Source organism: Mixophyes fleayi, chromosome 3 (genome assembly GCF_038048845.1).
Source record: "Mixophyes fleayi isolate aMixFle1 chromosome 3, aMixFle1.hap1, whole genome shotgun sequence".
Taxonomy (NCBI): Eukaryota; Metazoa; Chordata; class Amphibia; order Anura; family Limnodynastidae; genus Mixophyes; species Mixophyes fleayi.
The window spans coordinates 231,082,021-231,104,248 of NC_134404.1; the positions used below are offsets into that span (position 1 = coordinate 231,082,021).

General features: G+C 38.5%; 1 protein-coding gene across 5 annotated transcripts in view; it reads left to right on the forward strand.

Annotated features, from left to right (window-relative positions):
• Window positions 1-22,228, forward strand: part of MAP3K4 (mitogen-activated protein kinase kinase kinase 4) — a 93,462-nt gene that overhangs the window by 16,647 nt on the left and 54,587 nt on the right. For 3 of the 5 annotated variants that reach the window (XM_075203263.1, XM_075203266.1, XM_075203264.1), the window contains exons 1-4: window positions 768-862; window positions 5,712-5,902; window positions 10,925-12,312; window positions 13,544-13,801. In XM_075203263.1, the coding sequence (XP_075059364.1) occupies window positions 837-862; window positions 5,712-5,902; window positions 10,925-12,312; window positions 13,544-13,801 (1,863 nt within the window). In that variant the 5' untranslated portion in view covers window positions 768-836. Of the gene's footprint in view, window positions 1-766; window positions 863-5,711; window positions 5,903-10,924; window positions 12,313-13,543; window positions 13,802-22,228 lie in introns of those variants that run through there. The other 2 variants (XM_075203267.1, XM_075203265.1) reach the window with 2 other exon arrangements.

The following is a 22,228-nucleotide window of genomic DNA, read 5'->3' on the forward strand; positions in this document are numbered from 1 at the left end:
TTGTCAAATGAACCCAATGTTTCCTCCTAGCTACTACATGCAGTGCTCACCACCTCTTAAATGGAGATGGAGTTGGAGTACTAAACACAAGACACTCTCTTGATAGTTGCATGTGACTGGTCTCTTCACTTACACATACACCTGTTTTGCCCAGGATGTAAGAGGAACGAATGAATCCCAGGAAAACTACTCGCTGAAATAAATTTGTCTGTATACTTCAAAGGTCTGGTGCTAGTGAAATTTATAATCAGGGTACATTTCCTGAGGCTTTGCAATGGAAACAACCCCGTTGTTTTTTGTTTTTTTTTTAGAAATGAAATGCAAACACTATTTAACTTCTAAATCAATTTGACAGTTGCAGAGCAGGCAGCATCTTGTTGTAGACTGCTTTTGAGCCAAGATTTCCATTCTTTGTTTAAGGGAGTCCTTTACCTAAGACTGCAACTCTACGTGCACCAACAACAACAAACAAAACACTGTGGGCATTCCTAAAGTTTAGGTTTATTTTAAGTATCTTAAGCATGGCTGTGTTTTTATTTTTTTTGTTTGTTTGCCCCCCCCCCCCCCCCCCCAATGGGACGTTGTGTAAGCATACTACTTATTGGCAACGCATTCTCAACAAAAAAAAAAAATGTATTTAACTGCGGAGGGTGGAGTCAGGTTTGACTCTTTAATGTAGGGAGTTCCTAACCGGATTATCCTGGTGCAGTAGTCATTACTTTGCACATCCATGGATTGGGTTGACATATCAGTCAAGAATCTGGTGCGTCTAAAATACTCTGTTTTGAGCCAAGATATTTATTAAGATCTATGAAAATGGAGCTAGCAGATAATATATGTCTTCTCTTCAGAGAACAGTGTGGTAAGCTTATAGTCATTCCTAATGACTTAAAGGGCTGAATAAATTGTGCTATGTATTTTTTTTGGCTGTGGAGAATGTGAGAATTTGTCATTTCTGTAATGTAGCTGGCATGGAAATATTCTATTTTTTTCACTCCTTGCATTTGTTTAAAATTTTTGAAATAGTGAATGATTTATTAGGGCTGGTCCTTGTGAGGTAGAACTCTTGAAGTAATCGCTATCTGTACTACAGACTGATTGTGTACTCTGATCTGAAGCTTATTATTTTTATTTATTTTTTATCAGAAACTGCCAAGTTGATTGAAGATAAAAAAAAAAACAAAAAAAATATATTTTCTTGGAAACAAAAGTTTTACTTAGTAATGAAAAAATAACATTTGTCAGACATGGAAGTACCCTTGCATACTTGACTAGTAAAAACTACTCCTTTCAAAAGGTGTCCTGTTTCAATATATGGGGTAATTTTAAAGTTGGACGCAAGCATGTTTTTAAGCATCAAATACGCAGCTTTATACTGCACATGAGCTGAAAAATGCTTACCCTCTGTCCTTTATTGAGCTATCTATGTATCTTTGACTTAAGCCTCCTTGTGTGTTAAGAGGCAGGATGATTGAGGAAAGAGGTGTTTTAATATAGGGTAAATACGGTAAAGACATATTTCTGTACTGGCTTTATATTTAGAGGTAGATACAGCTGCAGCTACACTTTTCAGGAGGCGTATCTGTTGTGGATACTCTACCCCTGCTACAAAATACGTGCAGTGATAATTATCAGCACAGACCCACCTATCCTGTAGTGCACAAGGTACAAAATCCTAAAAAAAAAACAACCTTTCCAGTCCTAATCTGATTGATTTTGGTTAGATTATTATTTGACTCATTTCATACCACTTGCTGAGATCAAGCCAGGTGCCTGATATTGCATATTTTGCTAAAGGTGTCTGTTGAAGTAGTTTATTCAGAAAGAAAATATTGTTGAGAATATCTTGCAGACACCATTTTTTAAATAAATATGATGACTGTGGCCTGCCTTCATTTGTAACGCCCCTTATTTTCCTTTATGTTCTACATATTTGAATGTTTCATTTGCTGTATTTGCCATTTTTTAAAAAAAACAACTAATGTGATCAGTGAAATGTAAGGTTGAGATGAAGAAGAAACTTTAAAGCTGGGTACACACTACAGAGTTTTCAACCAATTATTGTGCTAATCCCACAATAAACGACCTTTAGGTCTGATATTGCATTAGTGTGTACGCTCCAATGATCTTGTTGTATCGTACCAAAGCGCATCCTAACTTTTGCCTTGATTTTTATAAACTGACTAAAAATCTCTATCAACGATGGAACAATGTCGGACAAATGTGGAAGTGTGTATGCACTCACGACCAGCAGTGTAGGGAGATATCTATAGAGTGTGCAGAGTCTGGATCTTTTCAGCAAATGGTTATGACAAATGAAGAGCACAGATCTGAAGGTAAATCATACAGGTGTGTACACCTAAATCTGCATGCTCATCAGGGCATTCAGTCGTGAAATTGTTACAGAAATCGCCTCTGCAGTTATCTTCTGTAGTGTGAACCCAGCTTAATTCTAATTGTAAATAATAATGACATATTCATTTATTGCTTCTATTTAATTATGTTTATAAAACCATGCTTGTATTTCCCTTGTGCACACACAAATTTAGCAGTGTACTAATAAGTGATAATTGTTGGCAGATGACATACCGTATTTCCCCATGTATAAGACGCACCTTTTCCCCCCCCCAAATTTTGGGTCTAAAAAAAGGGTGTGTCTTATACACTGCAAGTCTTACTTACCTCAATGAGGAAGTCGGCACCTGGATGTGAGAGGAGAGAGGAGTCCCCGCTAGCTGTATGAACTGCGTGTCCCCGCCGGAAGTCCCGCCCCGTAACCGGAAGTAGCGGGTCCGCCGGGCTGTTCCAACTCCAGCCCCTGGTCTCCACCGGAAACAGGCCACAATTGCCGTGATAGGCGCTCCGAGAGGTAGAGGTAAGGCACTCAGCTAGAAGCCACCAGGGCCAGGGGGGACTCTCAGAAGGCGGGGGCACCCGGGAATCTGGAAACCGCCAGGAGGGCAGCATGCTCAGAGCATGAGACGGTGCAGGAAAACCAGCCGGCAGTGGGAGACCCCAGTTGTCTCAAGAAGCTTTTTTTTTTCATTTTGGGCCCCAAAATTAAGGTGCGTCTTATTCATGGGTGCGTCATATACTTGGGGAAATACGGTAGGTCTGTGTCTTGATGTATTTTTGTTCGACACTCCAACAGCACCGCAACATTTACTTTATTGACGCACAGCACTTTCTGCAGGAAACATGATTCACTTAGGGTCAGGCAGATTTCTTCAAGAGCTTGGGGCACTAATTGAGATTTTATATATCTATATCTATATCTATATGTTAACCCGTGCATGATACTCATGCATTCTAGTCAAATCAAGCTACTTAAGGTGTTAAAAAGGTTCTTGTCATGCATTTGGGGCTAGGCCTCCTCTGGGGAAGAGCGTTACTTCCCGACGTAAGCGCCCTTTTTTAACGTGGTTTTGTCCACATGTCACCCCCTCATCATTCTTCTCCATCACCTCATCCTTAATCTCCATCGTCTTACTGTTGTAAAACCTCTCGATACACAACGTTTCTGCTAAACACCTTATCGCTGTGCTCAATCAGTCTTCCTTGAAGGGCAGTATTCATAACCTGCACTTTCACATCACTGCTTCTCTGTACTCATGAAAATGCGACATACAATTGTCCATGACCAAACACAGGCTCTGGTAAATAAATACCCACACGGTCAAGAGTTTGAGCCCTCAACTGGTAAATTTAGCCTTTACTACCCCTCCCACGGGGGGAAGGGGGGATGATGGAAGTTAACTGACTTCACTATTATAATTTTTTTTGTCAAATAATGTCAGTATACCAAATTTCAGGTCAATTGGATGAGCCCTTTCTGAGAAAATAGTTTTTTCCACACACACACACTGACACGCCGCCAGGCATATATATATATATATATATATATATATATATATATATATATATATATATATATATATATATATATATAATGATTCACTGATAAATGGCTTGGATATTGCTGTATTCCTGTGACCTGCAGACGCTCTTCCTGCTTCCCATGCAGCCCTGGTCGGTGTGATAGGCCAGGTGGGATCCATCCACAGCTTACCTGATACATAGTAAGAGGTCAGGAGTACCAGCCCAGGTACACCAGCAACGAGATACGCTAGCAGCCTGTTACCCAGAAGAAACCCGGTTCTGGATGTCGGAATCTGAGTCCAGTGGTGGCAGCATTTGTAAGCCCCTCCTACTGCAGCAAGAGGGCGCATTTGGGATAACGAGAGGGAACAGTGGCAAAGTAAGCCCAGCCGGTTCCCAGCAACAACAGACAGAGTGGCATAGGCGACCCACCTTGTCTAGATGGATAGATAGAGATATATATTTATTTCTCATTTGTTGCTGCTTGGAGGAGGATGATGTGCAGTTCACCTTATGCACTGTAAAAGTTTTTGTATTTCAACCCCTGAAATGTTATTTGTAAGTCCTGCTGTTAAAAATTGGCTTTCAAGGATAGTATTTTTCCACTTTTGGCACTCTCAATTATTTTGTCTTATGTGAGATGTGTGTTTGTTTTACTAAAATATAATAATAATAGTCTATAAGCATTGAATATTAGTGTTACTAATGTACATAGATTTTTCATATGCCTATCCATTAGATAAAAAAATACTTAAAAGAAACTTGGCTGCAAAAGCATAAAAGGACATATAAAACATTGTAAAGAGATATAAAAATTTAATTTTGGGTTGTGTGTGTGTATATATAATTGTTCAAATCCATATTTATTATTAGGATTTTTTTTATTATTAGACATTATAGTAATTTGCTTGATAAAGAAAGTTGGTGCTGTATGACTGTCTGAAGTGTGAGTAATTTTCAGGGTGATTACAGGAAATGAAACCTTTTGTCTATTGATATGTTGCTTTCTTTTGTGCTACTCTGTATTTGACAATCCATGTTTATGGCATATATGTCATACAAATGGCTTTTGAGAATCTCTCCCTGCTTCTTGAAATTGCTCTATAGTTCGGTTTCTTCCATACTCCTAATCCTCTGCATTCACTAAGGAGAGTGAGTGTCTTTTAATTCATTCTACTCAAGTCAGCCAATACCCAAATTGTTATTCTAAGAGGGCTCTGGGAATATATCAAAGATATATTCTTTGAATTATTATGAACGTAACCAGACAAATTGGCACTCTACTGTTTTTGTTGAATTGTTTATTACATAACTTATTTTTCAACATGGTATGTTTGTAACAAGCAATTCTAAATAGCTCATCTTTCATGTTAAGCAAAACATTGCAAAATGTTAAGCTTGTGTATGAAATGTTTAAGTGTCCCTAGATGTGAAGTGCCATATCTGTTACCATTAAAAACCATGATGAATGTAATTGTAATCTTTGCAAACATGCTCACTATGTTTAAGTATTTGTCATGATTATTATTTACCAGTAAATACCACTGAGCTCACAAACCATTCTACAAAGTGTAAATAACAAATAGTTGTGTATATATGAAAATTCTGATTTTAGCAGTAAAATATTTTATTGTGCTTGTATATGTAAGAATGAGTATTTGTGTTTGACTGATGCAATGTATATATTCCTCCATGCTTGTTATAATATTTGCCTCTGATTTGTGTGCATCAGTTTTAGCTACACAGTACAATGTACTTTAAATTTTGTATATTTGCATTTTTTTTAGAATGAATCCTTTTTCAGCATCTGATACTTTTCCCTTGTGTTCCAGGCACATGCGCAAAACAGAAAATGCTGCTGGAGACAATCTGGGTTGTGAAGCTGATGAGTTTTCAGATGAAGCAAATGTCGAAACCTTCTATAGCACCTCTCCTCCCAGCACTCCCCGACAGATGAAACGCATGTCAACCAAACATCAGCGGAACAGCAGTGGCAGGCCGGTCAGCCGCTCCTTATGCAAAGGTCAGTTAACAAGTGTCAATGACTGCTCTTTTGCTACATAACTAACAGTTTACAGAAGATTAGCTGCCACCAGACATATATTTGTAATTGTATGGTGTTGGTATACAGAAGTTAGGCCTCTTGAATCAAGCAAGGTTAATGTTTCATTATGGCGTGTATACTTGAATAAATATACTTAAATATAGTTATATTATGCTCCTTGGATTCTTAGTTATACAAAATAATTAAGCTTCACCTTTTACCTGAATAGTTTCTTACAAAGATTCTATAAAACTAGTAGGCTGAATCCGTGTTGTTAATAATACTACCAGTATTCAATGCATATTGATTACCCCCATTCTAAGTTTTTACAAACTGTAATTTAATGGGCATGTAAGCTATTTTGAGGTGTAACTATTTTATGTTTGCCTTGATAAATATTAGGCATTTTAGGTAATTTTATCAAAGTATTATTCACTTCAATAATATTATTATTTATTATATATTATTAAGTTTCAATTGATTCACATCAGCGAGAATAAAAAGGTTGTTCTTCATTCATAAATAATAAATACCGGTACTTTATTCATACAAAAGTGCAGAAATGCTTCCTTCATGCTTTTTGCCTTTTTCAATTCCTCATTTTCTGTTCTTGCGCTTAATGTAAGTGGCTGCAGTATCTGTCATTCTTATTGGTTTTCACATTCCCCTCCACACCACCTCAGATGCTGCTGTGAGGTCTGGAAATAATTGGCTGCATAGTGCAACCCTGGAGTGTCTGTGATAGTAGTGCCAGGTCTATATATAGCACTCTTTGCTGCTGTCTTGAATTAAATAACATCTGCATGACTGCACTTTTTTAGCTCACTGAGGGGTTGTTCAGCAGAGGGGGACCATTCCTTACCGGTTCAGTTGTTGCTAAACATAGGGAATGTCTCTCTAAAATCGCACTGGTTAGCCAATGTCCATTAGTTCGGGAGCTGGTTATGGAAATTGTAAAAAAAATGGACGTACTGCACTTTTCTTTAATTATTCATGCTATAATGTTGTGAAAAAAGTTTTTTTTCATAAGAAATTGATATGTGCTACACATTATAAATTCATTTGTGCTGCCAGCTTAATTTTGCATAGTGGTTTTTGTTTGTTCATTTTTTTAAATAAAGTTTATCATAGAAAAAAGGGCATTATGTAGTGTTAATATAACAAGATTACTATCTGTGTAGATTTAGGCATAATTACAAATCGTTAGGTGTGAAATTTCCACAATACTGCTGAGATAGTGATGTTTTAAACTTCACAGCGTGTAGTCTTTTAGAATAAATTTCCTTTCTGAACAATTTTTCCCCTAACTGAGAATCCTCGGTGGTATGCTTTTTCCAGTCTATGTGCTTTAATTCGGTAGATCTCTCTTCTCTCATTTTTATTTTTTCCATGCAAAGGTGCATTATAAAGGGAAGCCTGTTACATTTTACTGATAACGTGGATGAACGTAATATATTGAATATCTGAAATTTTATGAGACATTATTATTAAAATGTAGATAGAATTGGATAACATTGAGGAAGAAAGCATTACAATTTAAACTTTGCTAATGAAACTTTTAAGAATGTTGGTATTACCAGAAAAAAATACTTTATTGTCCTTTTTTATTTTTTAGATATACAAACAAATACTTTTGACAAAAACCTTAGCTTTGTCATGTACTTTTGTTTTCACTGGATGTGTACAGGAGCTTGCGTTTCTCTTTGCAATTCATGTTCCTTACTCTACAAATGTCTACATGCTTAGACATTTAGTAAATACACATTGTTATATAAGATGTCAGATTATAATCCATTAGAAGCCTGTAGTCATTGAGATATACATATGTTTAGTGTATATGTAAGTGTGATTGGATCACTTAGAAATAACTTATAGTATAAATTTATTTTAAGGAAATAGCGCAGGGCGCTTATTTATATCATTGCCAATGCACATATTTTTCATATTTTGATATAGGAAATCGTTATTTCTGAGATCAGGGTAGAAAATTAGCTTTTTCTGTTTTAACCTTGCTAAAGGAAATGCCATATTTCTGATGTATATATCTGATACAATGAGCCTTTGTTTAGAAAGTCTTTTTGTGTATCGTGATGTGGGGAAATGACTTCTTTGGGGTTTGTACCTTTCTTTGGGAATGTGTATTCTACGACTGTCTGAAGAAAGTATTCATGTGAATTATACCTTTTGGGGCATATTCAATTCTCGGCAAAAACGCAGAAAATCTCGCGGTCCGCGCACGATTACCGTTATTACAGTAATCGTGCGTGGAAAAATAGTTAATATGATGATTTACTCGCTGGATTTCAGCTCGCAGCTCCTTGCGCCGCGAGCTGAAATCCAGCTACATATTACCATATTAACTGTACTAGTTTTTCTGCGGCGCGGAAAAAAAACCTTTGACTTGCTAGATTTCCTGTGTCTATAAACAAGATGAAGGATATCACAGCGTTTCTAGAATTTCACAGATAAGCGTAAATATTGTTAGCTTTGCATTGCATGTAAATCCATGTTTGTGTAAATACATTGCATCCTGATACTAAAAATAGCCTGTGTCCAAATCAGTATAAAAAGCACTGTCTTGTACACTGAAATGTATCATTCTGATGTTCCATCTGACCTGATCATCTGGTACCTTCAACCAGTGTAAGAGCAAATAAACATCACTTGCTTCAAGACCCTGTTTGACAACTTCTTCAATATTGCTATAATCCTGTGACTTGCAGATTAGACCCTAAATCTAATCCGTTCTCGGCTGTTTCTGAGGTTGGACACAGCTTTTCTGATACCACCTTGCAGCTCTGGTCAGTGTGATAGGCCAGGGAGGATCCATTCACAGCAACCCTGATCCATAGTAAGAGGTCTGGAGATCCAGGCCAGGTACACCAGCAAGGGGGTACCTCAGTAGTGACAGTTACCCAGAAGGAACGTGGTTCTGGGCGCCATAAAGGAGCCCAGTGTTGGCAGCAGGCTACACCTACTGCGGCAGCAGGGGCGTATTCGAAATAATGAGAGGGGACAGTGGCAAAGTAAGCCCAGCCGGTTCCCAGCAACAACAGACGGGTGGCAAAGGCGGTCCATCCTGTCACAGTAAGGGAACTGTAAAATGTATAACAAGAGCTTGTGCTTGTTTAATTCTGTGAAGTTGTTCTGATATTCAATAGAGTAGTTTGTTTAGGTTCACATTCTGTGTAAAGATATTAAAAATAATTTGTAAAGTGTGGTAAGCTTAAGCAGAAGAAGGGTCTTGGGAAAAAAAAATCCAACTGTGTGGGGAATTAAAGCTTAGAAAATGAGTCACCTTGTCCTGTAAAGTAAAGATAATAACTGATCGACTCAACATTTTCATTGACAATATCAGCAAAGTTTCTTATTTATTTACTTTTAAGATAAAAGTTTGAAAACAATAAGTAACTCTAGGTCAGTGGTTTGCATCACTGTCCTCACGGAGCACCAGCAATGCATGATTTGTGTATATGCTTTCAGAGACGCCGTGAATTTATCAGATTGGGCAAATTGGTGATCAATTCCCCTATATTCCTGGCAGTAAATCAAAACAAAATGTTGATGTGTACTGAGAAAATTTTTCAGTACTATTGCTTTAAGTAACACTTAACTTTTAAAACACAACTTTATGATATCTCTGAAACTCATACCTATAGATGTGCTTTTTCCTTTTAAATATCAAATATGTATCTTCATTTCTGCAGTAGTCTAAATGGAAATGTCTTTTAAGTAATGTGAATAGATTGCTTTCTTGATATAGCCTTGACACTATTTATTTTAGTACTATAAACTGTAGTGGTTAGTATGCAAGTGGTCAGTCAGAAGCTGCTAGGTAGTGTTGCAAATAGTGCTCAACGTCAGGTGTATTGTTGTACCCGCAAGAGATTATGCATCCTAAAAGGTATATCTGCAGATGCATCCAAGTCTGGTTATGTTGCGGTAAGGTGAACGTGCCCTATGCTTGTCTGCCCCTATTTTGTCCTGTCCCTCAATGTATAACGAGATGCAAGTCAGCAAGTAACAAAAAGCAACATAGGGATGTATCCATATGCATTTTGGTGCATGTGCACAGTATGAAAATGCATGTATTCTGCATAAAATGACATACTCATCTAGTGTGCACTGCTTATTAATGGTTTAGTCTCAATTTAGTCTGCCGAACACTAGTTTAAAATATCTATTACTCTTTTTCATAAAAATAATATTCATTACAATTGCTCCAAAGTACAACTCGCTACCATCCACAAGAATTTAAGGTTACAGGAGCTCCATCTTTGGAAGACTTTTGGACCGAGTCCCAGGGAAAAATCAGGGTTGTTCCATAGTGAAGACATTAGATGCTGGTCTTTATTTAAGTCAAACATGCGGATGCAATACGCCTAGTTCGACTGTGAGAAACCAAGGGACGTGGGTTCCCTGGGGCCGGTCCTTACGGTCCATCTAGTACAGGGAGTAAGGGGGAGTACATGTGTAGGAGGTGGCCTTCTATGTCGACCCAGAGTCTGGAGCCGGCGTGAGCACATGCTAAGACCACCTGTGTGAGGTGGGATGCCAGGTAGTATTTATGTAGGCAGTGAAGGCCTAAATCTCCATCTTTTGCATGTCTGTAGAGGACTTTTAAATGGACTTTAGGATGTCTGCATGTTATCCAGAAAATATTGAATTTTCTGGATAAGGTTTTTTTTTTCTGTAGTTTGAATCATAATGTCTAAAATACAGTATATTCATTTACATTTTAGTTACGTCTCCCCCACAATGCCATCCCTTCTTAATTAAATTGTTTAGTAGTGTTCATCACAGTGACTGTAGAGAAGACACTTGGTAATCATATCTGCATATCTGACAATAATGAACAGCAGAAATTATTTCCTTTTTTTTCTTCTTTTTTTTGCTTGTTAAAACTTTCTGGGTAACATGTTGAGGTATAAGACATTCCACTCCAGTAGAAGTATCTAGATTGACAACTGCTGTAAATTGTTTCCTTCCTTTACATTTCAGAAAAGATGAGCATACCAAATCGGGCACCTCAGAAAGAAACTGGTAAAAACATTGAAAATGTGGAGGACCACAGCTATCGGCAAGGGAAAAAGAACAGAGAAACGCTCAGGACAACCGAGAGAGATAGAAAGAAAAATGTGCAATGTTCATTTATGCTGGATCCAGGCTGCGGATCGTTGCCAAAAAAATCCATACCAGATGTTGATCTTAATAAGCCTTACCTCAGCCTTGGCTGCAGCAGTGCCAAGTTACCAGTGTCTGTGCCTGTTTCAGGATTTGCCAGGACCACCCGACAGACCTCAAGAACAGACTGCCCGGCTGACCGCTTGAAGTTTTTTGAGACTCTACGTCTTTTGCTTAAGCTTACATCAGTTTCCAAAAAAAAGGAAAGGGAACAAAGAGGTCAGGACAACACATCTGCTATGTGGTTTAATCGATCTAATGAGCTGTTCTGGCTGGAGTTACAAGCTTGGCATGCTGGCCGCAGTATTAATGACCAAGACTTGTACCTTTATACAGCTCGACAGGCTATACCTGATATAATCAATGAAATTCTAACTTTTAAGGTAAACTATGGAAGGTTGTCTTTTGTCAGCAATGGGGGCACGCTCAATGGGACTTTTTCAGAGGGTCAGTTTATGGGTTCTCATGAAGCTATTGCAGATGGTCACTTAAGCTATCACGACCATATTCAGAAGCAGCGAATCTCTTTTGAGCAGGTAAAACAGATTATGGAACTGCTGGAGTACATTGAGGCACTTTACCCATCTTTGCAGGCTCTCCAGAGAGATTATGAAAAATATGCTGCAAAAGACTTTCAAGCACGAGTGCAGGCACTCTGCTTATGGCTTAATATAACCAAGGACCTGAATCACAAGCTCAGGATTATGGGAACTGTGCTAGGCATCAAAGATCTTTCTGACATTGGCTGGCCAGTGTTTGAAATTTCTTCACCTCGTCCATCAAATGGTCCTGAGGAGGACGACAATGACATGGAACAAGAACGAGATATGAGCACAGAGGGCTCTGGAACTTGTACAGAAGAAAGTGAAGGAGAAAAAGATGACAAAGACAATATGTTAGATGCTAGACAGGTCATTGACAATAACTTGAACAACAAATATAAAAGTCATTTTATAAAAGGTGACAGCTTCCAAAAAAACTTGGGCAGGTTTGTGTCTGAGGATGATTCGTGCTGGGGAATTCCAGACTGCTGCCATGACACTGGTTGTATCAGGCACTGTTTGACCTCAATATACAGGCCCTTTGTGGACAAAGCATTAAAGCAAATGGGGCTACGAAAATTGATTTTAAGGCTTCATAAATTAATGCATGGCTCACTTCAGAGGGCACGTACAGCCTTGCTAAAAACTGACCATAAATTGGAGGTAAGTTTTGAAGTGTATTGGGGATTTAATGTTTTGACATAACAAATTGTCATTTATCAGCACTTGCATATATGGTACATCAAAATATATTTGTAGTGGAGTGTTCAACTCATCGTGCCTCCGTGATAGGAAATACAAATACTTTGAGAAATGTATTTCTTGAGAAACAAATGGTACTACAACTTTTTGTGTATTTTCAGGATTTATTGGCTGAAAGATGTAATTCTGCATTTAAACCTAGATATGTGTTCTAGACGAACAACTGATAAATGAGCATTAGTATCAATAGATGGAACTGGTTACAATTATATGAATGAGCTTTGCATATGACTTGTCACATTATATTAGTTGGTAACGCTTCAAGGTACAAACACATGTTAAAAAAACACAAGTCCGTTTTGCAAGTGGGATGACCTCACACTTCTTTTCTAGTGGTATTAAATTGAGCAAAAGCAAAGTACTTTGCAGTAGATTCCAAAGTGATAAATCTGGATGAAATTGAATAACTGCAATTTAAAAGTCTATTGATATACCTAGTTATTACAAAATAACTGTAAAATGAAAGTTTTGGGTTAGATTAAGTATGGGAAAAAATAAAAATAAAATGATACTTTCCTATACTCCCAGAATCTTCTTTTCTGGTGTGTGTCCCCAAAACAGTAATGTTCTGAACAAGTGCAGGAAAGTTGAATTAGGATGAATGGCAAACTGATAGGGGATGCAGACTTGCTAAAGTTGCTATGAATTTGAAAACCACTGGCCCCTAGCAGGAGAGTGGATCATTACAGCTATCACATGACCCACTGGAGTAGAGCCAACATACCTATTTTTTATTTTTCTGTTAAAATTATGTATTTTCTTAACTGTACTTCCATAGAGCCATTTTCAGAAATTGTACTTGGAAACAATGTAATAGGAATAACATTTTGTACCATTAAGAAGTAACTGTCTGTACTTTTTTTGCATTAGATAAACAAATATGTAATGTTGGAAGAGCAACTCTTGAGGTTTTTTATTTACAGCACAAGGCGCTTCAGTCTTTTCCACATTTTGTGAAACCAGATTATTCATTTTGATTTGTGAGGGTTGCTATTCTGCCCAGTTATAGTTGTAGCTTAAAACCTCTGTTACTGTTTAAGTTTTACATAAGATTGTCACCTAGTATTTAATATACACAAAAAGTGAAATGTTTTAATTGTAATGTTATATTTTTGTCTCTATGTGAGTACAGTCTTCAGAATTCCCAGACCTCATGTTATGCTCAGATTACTTGCCTGACCTGTTGAAGCAATCCTCTAGCTCCATGGATAACTCTGAACCCTCATGTGACCTGGTCTCTTTAGAAGAGCTGAGAGCCATGGATTTACCATCGTTTGAGCCGGCTTTCTTGGTCCTCTGCCGCGTTCTATTAAATGTAATTCATGAATGTCTCAAATTGAGATTGGAACAGAGGCCTGCTGGGGAGCCATCACTTCTGAGCATTAAACAGGTTGGTACTAAATGTGCGCAAGTAAATAAGATTTTATGTGTTTTATTCTCTAAAATGTTGCATCTGGACTTCAGTACTTTAATGAAAAAAAAAAAAAAGTACTCAACAATCTTGGCATAACAGACTAGTGTCATGCAGAGACTGATTAAGCATAAGATAGGTTTTATGGGGTTTATTTTACTTTTTTTTTCTTCTTCGCGTGTTTTGTGGGAAACTTGCAAAGTATACCCAAATTTGTAGATATATATTTGACTATATAGGTGTACCTAACTAAAAACCTTTTTGAACAGATTATTGATTCGTAGGGTCATATATTTAACCTGTGTATGCTTGGCCCCCACTTCCCAGCATCACTGACTTGAACTGACTGGCATGAAAACCTATTTGTTCTAGTTCTTTGAAACCAGATGATAATTAGGTTTGTGATGCGTCAGTGGCATTCAGACATGGACAAAAGCTTGATTATGCCTGTCTTCCTTACATGTTAAGAATCTGCTCAAAAAGGTACTGGTTAAATACACTGCTAGTGAGTGTATCTCACCAGCTTTTAAATTTAAATTGTGGGTTTAAAAAGCCCACAAGGTGGACTTACACTTTCAAATGGGAAAACACTTGCTTCGATTTTACCACTTTTTAGCAAATATTCTATTCTTTCTACAACCTTTTTTCTCAGGAGACTAAATATATAAGAATATATATTCTAATAAATAATTACACACCTTAGACTGTCCTTTACAAGGTTCTGTATGTTATTTTGGGTGTTTGTTTTAATCTTCTAGATTCAATCAATTTCTAACAACTGCATTGTGTTTCATTGGGGATTAATGTTTATAAGCATAAGCGTTTTTTGTTGCAGTGTTGAGATCTATGTATACCCTTTGTCTTCATTTAATTGGACGAGTTGCCAACTTTATCATGGTCATTTGGTATACGTTCCTATTTTTTATTTTTTATTTATTTTAGCTTGATTGTCGATTTATGTGAGTGACCTTTTATTAATGAAAGTTCTTTCTTCATATGGACTTCTCAGTACGAAATATATCAGTGTTCACTCTGCTAGCTTGCAAATAATTGACTTTTGACTATGCTTATTTCAGTTGGATGAAGTAACTTGATAAAATAAAAGATATCTTTGCCTTACAATTAAATGTAATTAATGTAGGACAGGTCAGATTTCAGCATCCAGGTATCTCCTGCTCCCAATTTCTATATATATATATATATATATATATATATATATATATATATATATATATATATATATATATATTATATTAACCCGTGCATGATACTCATGCATTCTAGTCAAATCAAGCTACTTAAGGTGTTAGAAAGGTTCTTGTCATGCATTTGGGCCTAGCCCAGGCCTCCTCAGGGGAAGAGCGTTACTTCCCGACGCAAGCGCCCTTTTTTAACGTGGTTTTGTCCACATGTCACCCCCTCATCATTTTTCTCCATCACTTCATCCTTCATCTTCATCGCCACATCCTTCATCAAGCTACTTAAGGTGTTAAAAACTCCACACTGTCACCCCCGGCAACCACCAACCACTCCCAACTGTCACTTCTCCTTCAAGAAATATAGGTCAGTGTATAACTCTGCCCAGCAGGTGGCACTGCAGCTTGTTTTTTTTTTTCCCCACACACGCCACTAGGCATTTATATAGTAGAATATATATATATATATATATATATATATATATATATATATATATATATATATATATATATATATATATATATTATATATACACACACACACACACATTTAAAAAAAATTTTCTCACTTAATTTATATGGATCTTTTGTGTGTGCATCTATTACCCAGTTCTTTAACAAAAAAAAACAAAAACTGATTATTTTTAGTTTTGTGTTTCTTGATTGTTTTATCTCTACAACATTTAACCACCACCCCTGAGTTAAAAGAGAATGCCAGTATGGGACCTTATTTCCCCTGAAACCCTCCCTGCTGAGCACTGCTAAAAGAGCGAATATCCAGTCACTACTGCCAGAACTTGTAATGATCATTACCTTGCTGACGACCAGGAGAAGTTTGAAAGTAAATGTACAGTGCTGGTTAGGTCTTGGTGGAGCTGGTTTCCAGCAGCCGTCTTGACAGAAGCTATTTTTTCCGTTCCATCGACAACTATCTAACATCAACAGTTTATTTTGAATCCTTCCTAGTGTGGGAAACACAACATTTTTTTTTTTGTTGTCAAACACATACAAAACAATGAAAAGACCATTCAAAAAACAATTATACATATACAACAGATGGATATGGAGTGTTTCTCAAATACAATTGGTCTATTCATGAACAGCAGCTTATGGAGCAATGAATACAGTGATATTAGAAAATTCTTTTTTTACATCCCTCCAGATATAAGAAACAGCAATTCAGAAGAATAATATTATGCATTGCACCACTTATAACTCTTTATTAGTAGAAACAGATGTAGCAGAAAATGCTCTACCATCTGAACACTATAAAATGTCAACCTTTACTCCCGAAGGAATTCTCTCTCCCCCATCCCCAGCACATATATTAATCAAAGCGGTGGTAATCTTTTCAACAATTACGATAGCACAGACACAGAGGACACCTACAATAAAAAAATGATTGAATGAAAAAACGACAGGTAGAATGACAGACTTACCTGAAAAACGACTGTGCAGAACTCCGATGCCAGCAAAAGGATGACAGCACCTCCTTCAGACTGTCCAGGTCTCCGGCACCACTGTGTGATGTCAGTGCGCCCTTCAAGCTTTTCAATTTAAAACGGCAATGTCTGGACCCCGCAGGGACACTGTTTTAACAGGGTCCCGACAATGCCATTTTAAATTGAAAGGCTTGAAGTGCGCTCTGACGTCACACAGTGGTGCCGGAGACCTGGACAGTCGGAAGGAGGAGCTGGCATCGGAGATCTGCACAGTCGTTTTTCAGGTAAGTCTGTCATTCTACTTGTCGTTTTTTCATTCAATCATTTTTTTTTTTATTTTTTTTTAATTGTAGGTGTCCTCTGTGTCGGTATCATATGCATCGGAAACCCGTACCCCACCCAATCAAAGGACACCAAGTCGTTGCCAAAGGATACCAAACTTGGTATCTAGATGTATGCCACCTAGACCATATTTTATGATATTTAGATTTAGCATTTCCACTAGTATATACATATCTTTCGTACTGTACAGTAGTATTAACCAACGCTCTCCACTTATGGAAATCAGGTGGGTCGGGTGCCAACCATGTTCTAGAAATCACCACCTTGGCAACTGTCATTAGATTGAAAATATAAGCAGCTGCATGTTTATTAATTAAGTCTTCTAACGAGATTCCATATAGACAACATTTGGGATTTATGGGGGGAGCCAAGGGAACAGTATTAAGAACACACTTCCAGACTTCCGTCCAGAAAATATTTACAACCGGGCAACCCCATAACATATGCCATAAATCAGGAGTTGAAAAGCTACAAGGACAAGACGAATCGCTTCTCCGGCCCATACGATGCAAACCCATTGGTGTAAGGTATACCCTGTGGAGCACACATAAATGTATTTGCTGGTACCTGTCACGGTCACAAACAGGAGTACAGCTAGGAGTCACGAATATGGTGAAAACACTCTGTTTATTTGCAGAAAAGTATAAATAGCAGGTAATTGAGAGCAGTAGTAAATACCAGGTGCAAGCTGATGCAGGAAATGATACGAATGTTCAGAAACCAGCAGGTAAGCAGCTAATGCAGGGAAGCAGAAAGTATGAACAGGTTCCAAGCAGGCATGAACCAGAGGAGCAAGGCAGGAGGAAGAATCCACAGGTTGCAACAAGGATATGACATCACAGGATGGGACAACAATAACCAGCCATGTATGCTGGGAGTGACAGGTTTAAGAAGGGACACACCCAGGTGCAAGGAATAATTACAGGGCAGGTTAACCCCTGATACAAACAAGTAGGGCACAATAGCAGCACCTCTGGTGAATGAAGGTACTGCTGCAACACACAAAAAGAACAAATAATAAAGTTCAAAAGTCCAGGATGTAGGAGCTGCCAGTCAAAGCAGTAAGCTGTAAGCAGATCGTTACAGTACCATAGGCAGGAAGCAGCATTACGGAGGCACTTAAGCATGTGAGTCCACTTCTCATCCAATAGAGGACCCAGATCCACCTGCCATTTGGCTTTCAATGAGTCTAAGTCATTAGGAGCAAGCAAATCGTTAATGTTTGAATAAAGCTGGGATATAGTTGTACTCGTACCCACACTTTGCAGGAGAGATGGCTGAATTAATGGAGGGGAGGCAGGAAACTGTGTTTAGAGAATGTCTTAGCTGGAGATAACAGTAAAATGCAGAATTGGGTATCCCCTTTTCCTGCAATAATTGTGCCAGGGTTTTTAACGAACCAGACTGATACAACTGTCCAATATTAACAATACCATATATCCGCCAAATATTGTACTCTCGTAACTTATTGAGTTCCGGGAAGGAGGGATTTTGCCAGAGGGATAGAAGGATCATAGCCTTGGCTTTCCAGTATATTCTGTGAAATATGCCAAATTTCCACAAATGTTTAATTATTGAGACCACCTTACTCAGACATTTCCCCATAAGTAATATCCCCAGGGGTAACGAGCACACCACCGGAGGCACATGCCTCAGCCTGCTCCCCCAGAAAACCCAACAAATTACAGAAATTTGGTTTCCAACCCAGCTAACCAAATGTGTAAGCTGTGCCACGTAGTAGTATATGCGCAAATATGGGAAAGCTAGCCCTCCATCGGTCTTAGATCTACATAATGTAGTCAATCGGAAACTCACCCCACACAAATGAAGGAATGCGCTTATCTATTCTATAAAATAATGCCTGCGGGAGGTATACTGGAGAATGTTGGACAATGTATAAGAATTTGGGCTGTACAACCATTTTAAATAGTTATCCTGCCCATAACTGTAAGCGGAAGTCTCTTCCACGTATGAGATTTTATTTTAAAATATTCTATAATCTGGTTAATGTTGAGATACAAACTCGATGGCCAATCTGGATATCCAAACCCCCAGATACTTAAAACATTTAGTCAATTTAAGGGAGTGTTTAATCCTGTCCTATGAAGGGAGCACACCATGGAGCGGAAATATATAAGATTTGTCCCAGTTAATCAGTAAACCCGAAAAATAAGTTATTAACCACCTCTAAAAGGCAGTCAAGAGAGTCATCAGAATCGGACAGGAACAGTAACATGTTGTCAGTGTAGAGAGCTATAGAATTTAGTGCTTTCGGCACTGGGAACCCAACAATTTGAGGATAATCTCTAATCAGGCAAGGGGCTCTATGGCCAATGCAAAAAAAACTGAAAACAAGCGGTAGACTTGTCTGGTCCCTCGCCCCAGACCAAAAGAAGGGGATGTGTGGCCATTTACTGAAACTCTTGCCGCTGGCTCAGAATATAGTAGCCTAATCCATTTAATAAACTCTACCCCTAGCCCAAATCTACGCCGCACTTCCCATAGGTACTCCCACCCGACCGATTTCGAAGGCCCTGGCATCATCCAGAGACACCACCATCGCCCCCGCCTCAGCCAAATGGGGCAACTGGATGTGAGTATAGAGACGTCTTAGATTTGAAATGGTAGACTTACCAGGCATCAATCCCGTTTGATCTGGGTGAACTATCTCAGAAATAACCAAATTTAGCTTGGAGGCAAGAATCTTAGCCAATATTTTAACATCAGTACAGAGGAGGGATACGGGTCTATATGACTCGGGATATAGAGGATCTTTACCTGGCTTCGGCAAGACCATTATCAGTGCCTCTGACATTGGTGGTAATGAACCCAGGTTAAAGAAACCATTACACACCTAATTGCGGAACAAAGAAGTTTTTAAATTTCTTATATATCTCTATAGAGAGGCCATCAATTTCCTGAGCCTTATGGTTAGGGAACAAGGTTATGGCACCATCTATTTTCTCAACTGTGAGAGGCGCATTTTAAAAAGGGAAGCCGAATCCTGAAAGAGACACAGGAATTTAATGGAGTCTAAATATTCAGTTAATTGAGTGTGCGAGTACTGTACCCTAGAGGTATAAACCTCCTTATAATATTGGAAAAATGTATCAACAATTTCACCCCCCCCCTCCCCCGGGATAATTCTACTGGACTGTTGTTCCCTTGCAAGGCATGCTAAGTAGCTTCCACCCATTTCCGCTTCTGAGTATTGATGCCGCTGTGAGAATAGAAGGCGACATTTTGACTTGTCAAAGAGATAATCCCTCCATTCTACCTGAGCCTTCAACCATTGGAGATGATCTTCAAGTGTACGAGAGCTAATGTATAAACACTCCAAATCCCTGCAATGTTGTTCTTAATGTCAGAAATATTTTTAATCAGGGTTCCCCTCAAGAAGGCCTTAAATGTATTCCAAAGAACATCCGTAGATGATGGCATCTTATCAGCAAAATATCCTTCCCAAAGAACGGTAAGGCTCATCCCAGTATCCAACCAGAGTGGGTTTAGCTTCCAAAATCTCACTCCTCAATCCTTTGTCAGGTCGGTACACACAAGGACTGGAGAATGATCGGAAATAAACCTGGACAAATATTCAATAGATGTAACATATGGAGATAATGATAGGGAGGGTAAAATCAAATCTATTCTGGACAAAGTATGATAACTGGCAGAGTGACATGAGAATTGTTGTTTGTCAGGATTTCTACAGCTCCACACATCAACCAGGCCCATCTCTTCCACTAAGCGAGAGAAAGGGGTGGGACCACCATGAAGGGGTATATTTGACTCTCTCCATCTATCTAATCCAGTATGAAGGACATTTTTAAAATCTCCCAGACACACCACTACGGTGGCCGGGGATCAAGCCATGAATTAGAAAGCTTTACACAAAACTTCACTGTTGTATGGTGGCGGAATATAAATTGCCAGGATGACATGTGGAGAAAAGTTAGTAACTTCCCTAAGGAACACATATCTGCCATAAGGATCAATTTCCAAATGTACTATTGTAAATGTTAAAGATTTCCTGACTAAGATAAAAACTCCTGGAGTTAGCAGTATGCGCAGAATGATATGCCCATCCCACCCACTGACGCCTTAAAGCTAAAACTTTACTACCGTAGAGATGTCTCACAACCAAACATGCTATATCTACATTATATTTTCGAAGCTGGGATAACAAAAGGGAGTGTTTAATCTTTTCATTCAGCCCCTGATATTCCACGCTAGTAAACAGAGCCCCCACTTACAGCCTTGCAGAGTCATACCACATTGGAAAACATCGAATATACAACAGGAGGAAGGAGCAAAATTCTGAAGAGAAGAGTTTGGAGACCTGCTCCGTGCACATTGAAGAATGATCTACTACCTGAGTCATAGGCAAATATAAAGGTATTGTGGTGAAAACCATGCAAAGAACAAAAACACAAGAAAAAGTTGAGTACTTTCCAAATGCAACATTGTACATGATAGGAGAATAAAGGTTAGAAACGAAGTACCATTTAACAACCCAACCTTCACCCGGTATACCCCCATTACTCTAACTAAGGTATACTTAAACCCTAAACGAACCCTTTAAACAATATTGCTCTATAACTGAGAAATTATGAAAAATCCCTTTGAAGGAACTATGAAACGAGGGAGCTGTACAATCCTAGGTATATCTAGCATGAACCCTCCTATGAATAATATAGCAACTGGTTCCCCGCCGCCAGACCTGCAAGGCAAAACCTCGAATTTCAATACAAACATTTAAGGCACATTTCTTTCTCTCCCTCTTGTATGTCTGCCCAGCCACGCCATTGCCTCCTGTGGTGTGGAGAATTGACGCCGGGCCCTGGACTTCCACCCGAAGCCTAGCCGGGAACATCATAGAATATGGCAGGTTTATTTCTCTTAATTTTTGTTTAACTGAAGTGAATTGAGCTCTGGATTTCTGGACATCTAACGCAAAGTCTGGAAACACTGAGATGTTGGTGTTGTCAAATTTCAGAGGGCCTTTCTGATGAATCAATCCGAGGAGGACTGCATCTCTATCCCTGAAATGAAGAAGTTTTGCTATAAAGGTCCTTGATGGCGCCCCAGGTGGAGGAGCTTGGGGTGGTAAGCGATGCACTCTCTCCACTGCAAATTGGGGTGAAAAGGCTTCTCTTCCAAACCGCTCAATCAGCCATATTTTCAAAAATTGTTCCGGAGCTAAACCTGCTGCACGTTCTGGCAGACCCACAAAACGGAGATTACTTCATCTCAGGCGGCCCTCCAAATCCACCAATTTGGTTTTACACTGGGAAACTTGTGTAGCAAGACTCTGCAACTCCTCTTTCACCGGTGCAGATGCATTTTCTAAAGTAGAGATACGATTTTCTGTTTCGCCAACCATTTCTCGTATTTTTTGCAATTCGTGCCTCATCAAGGAAATATCA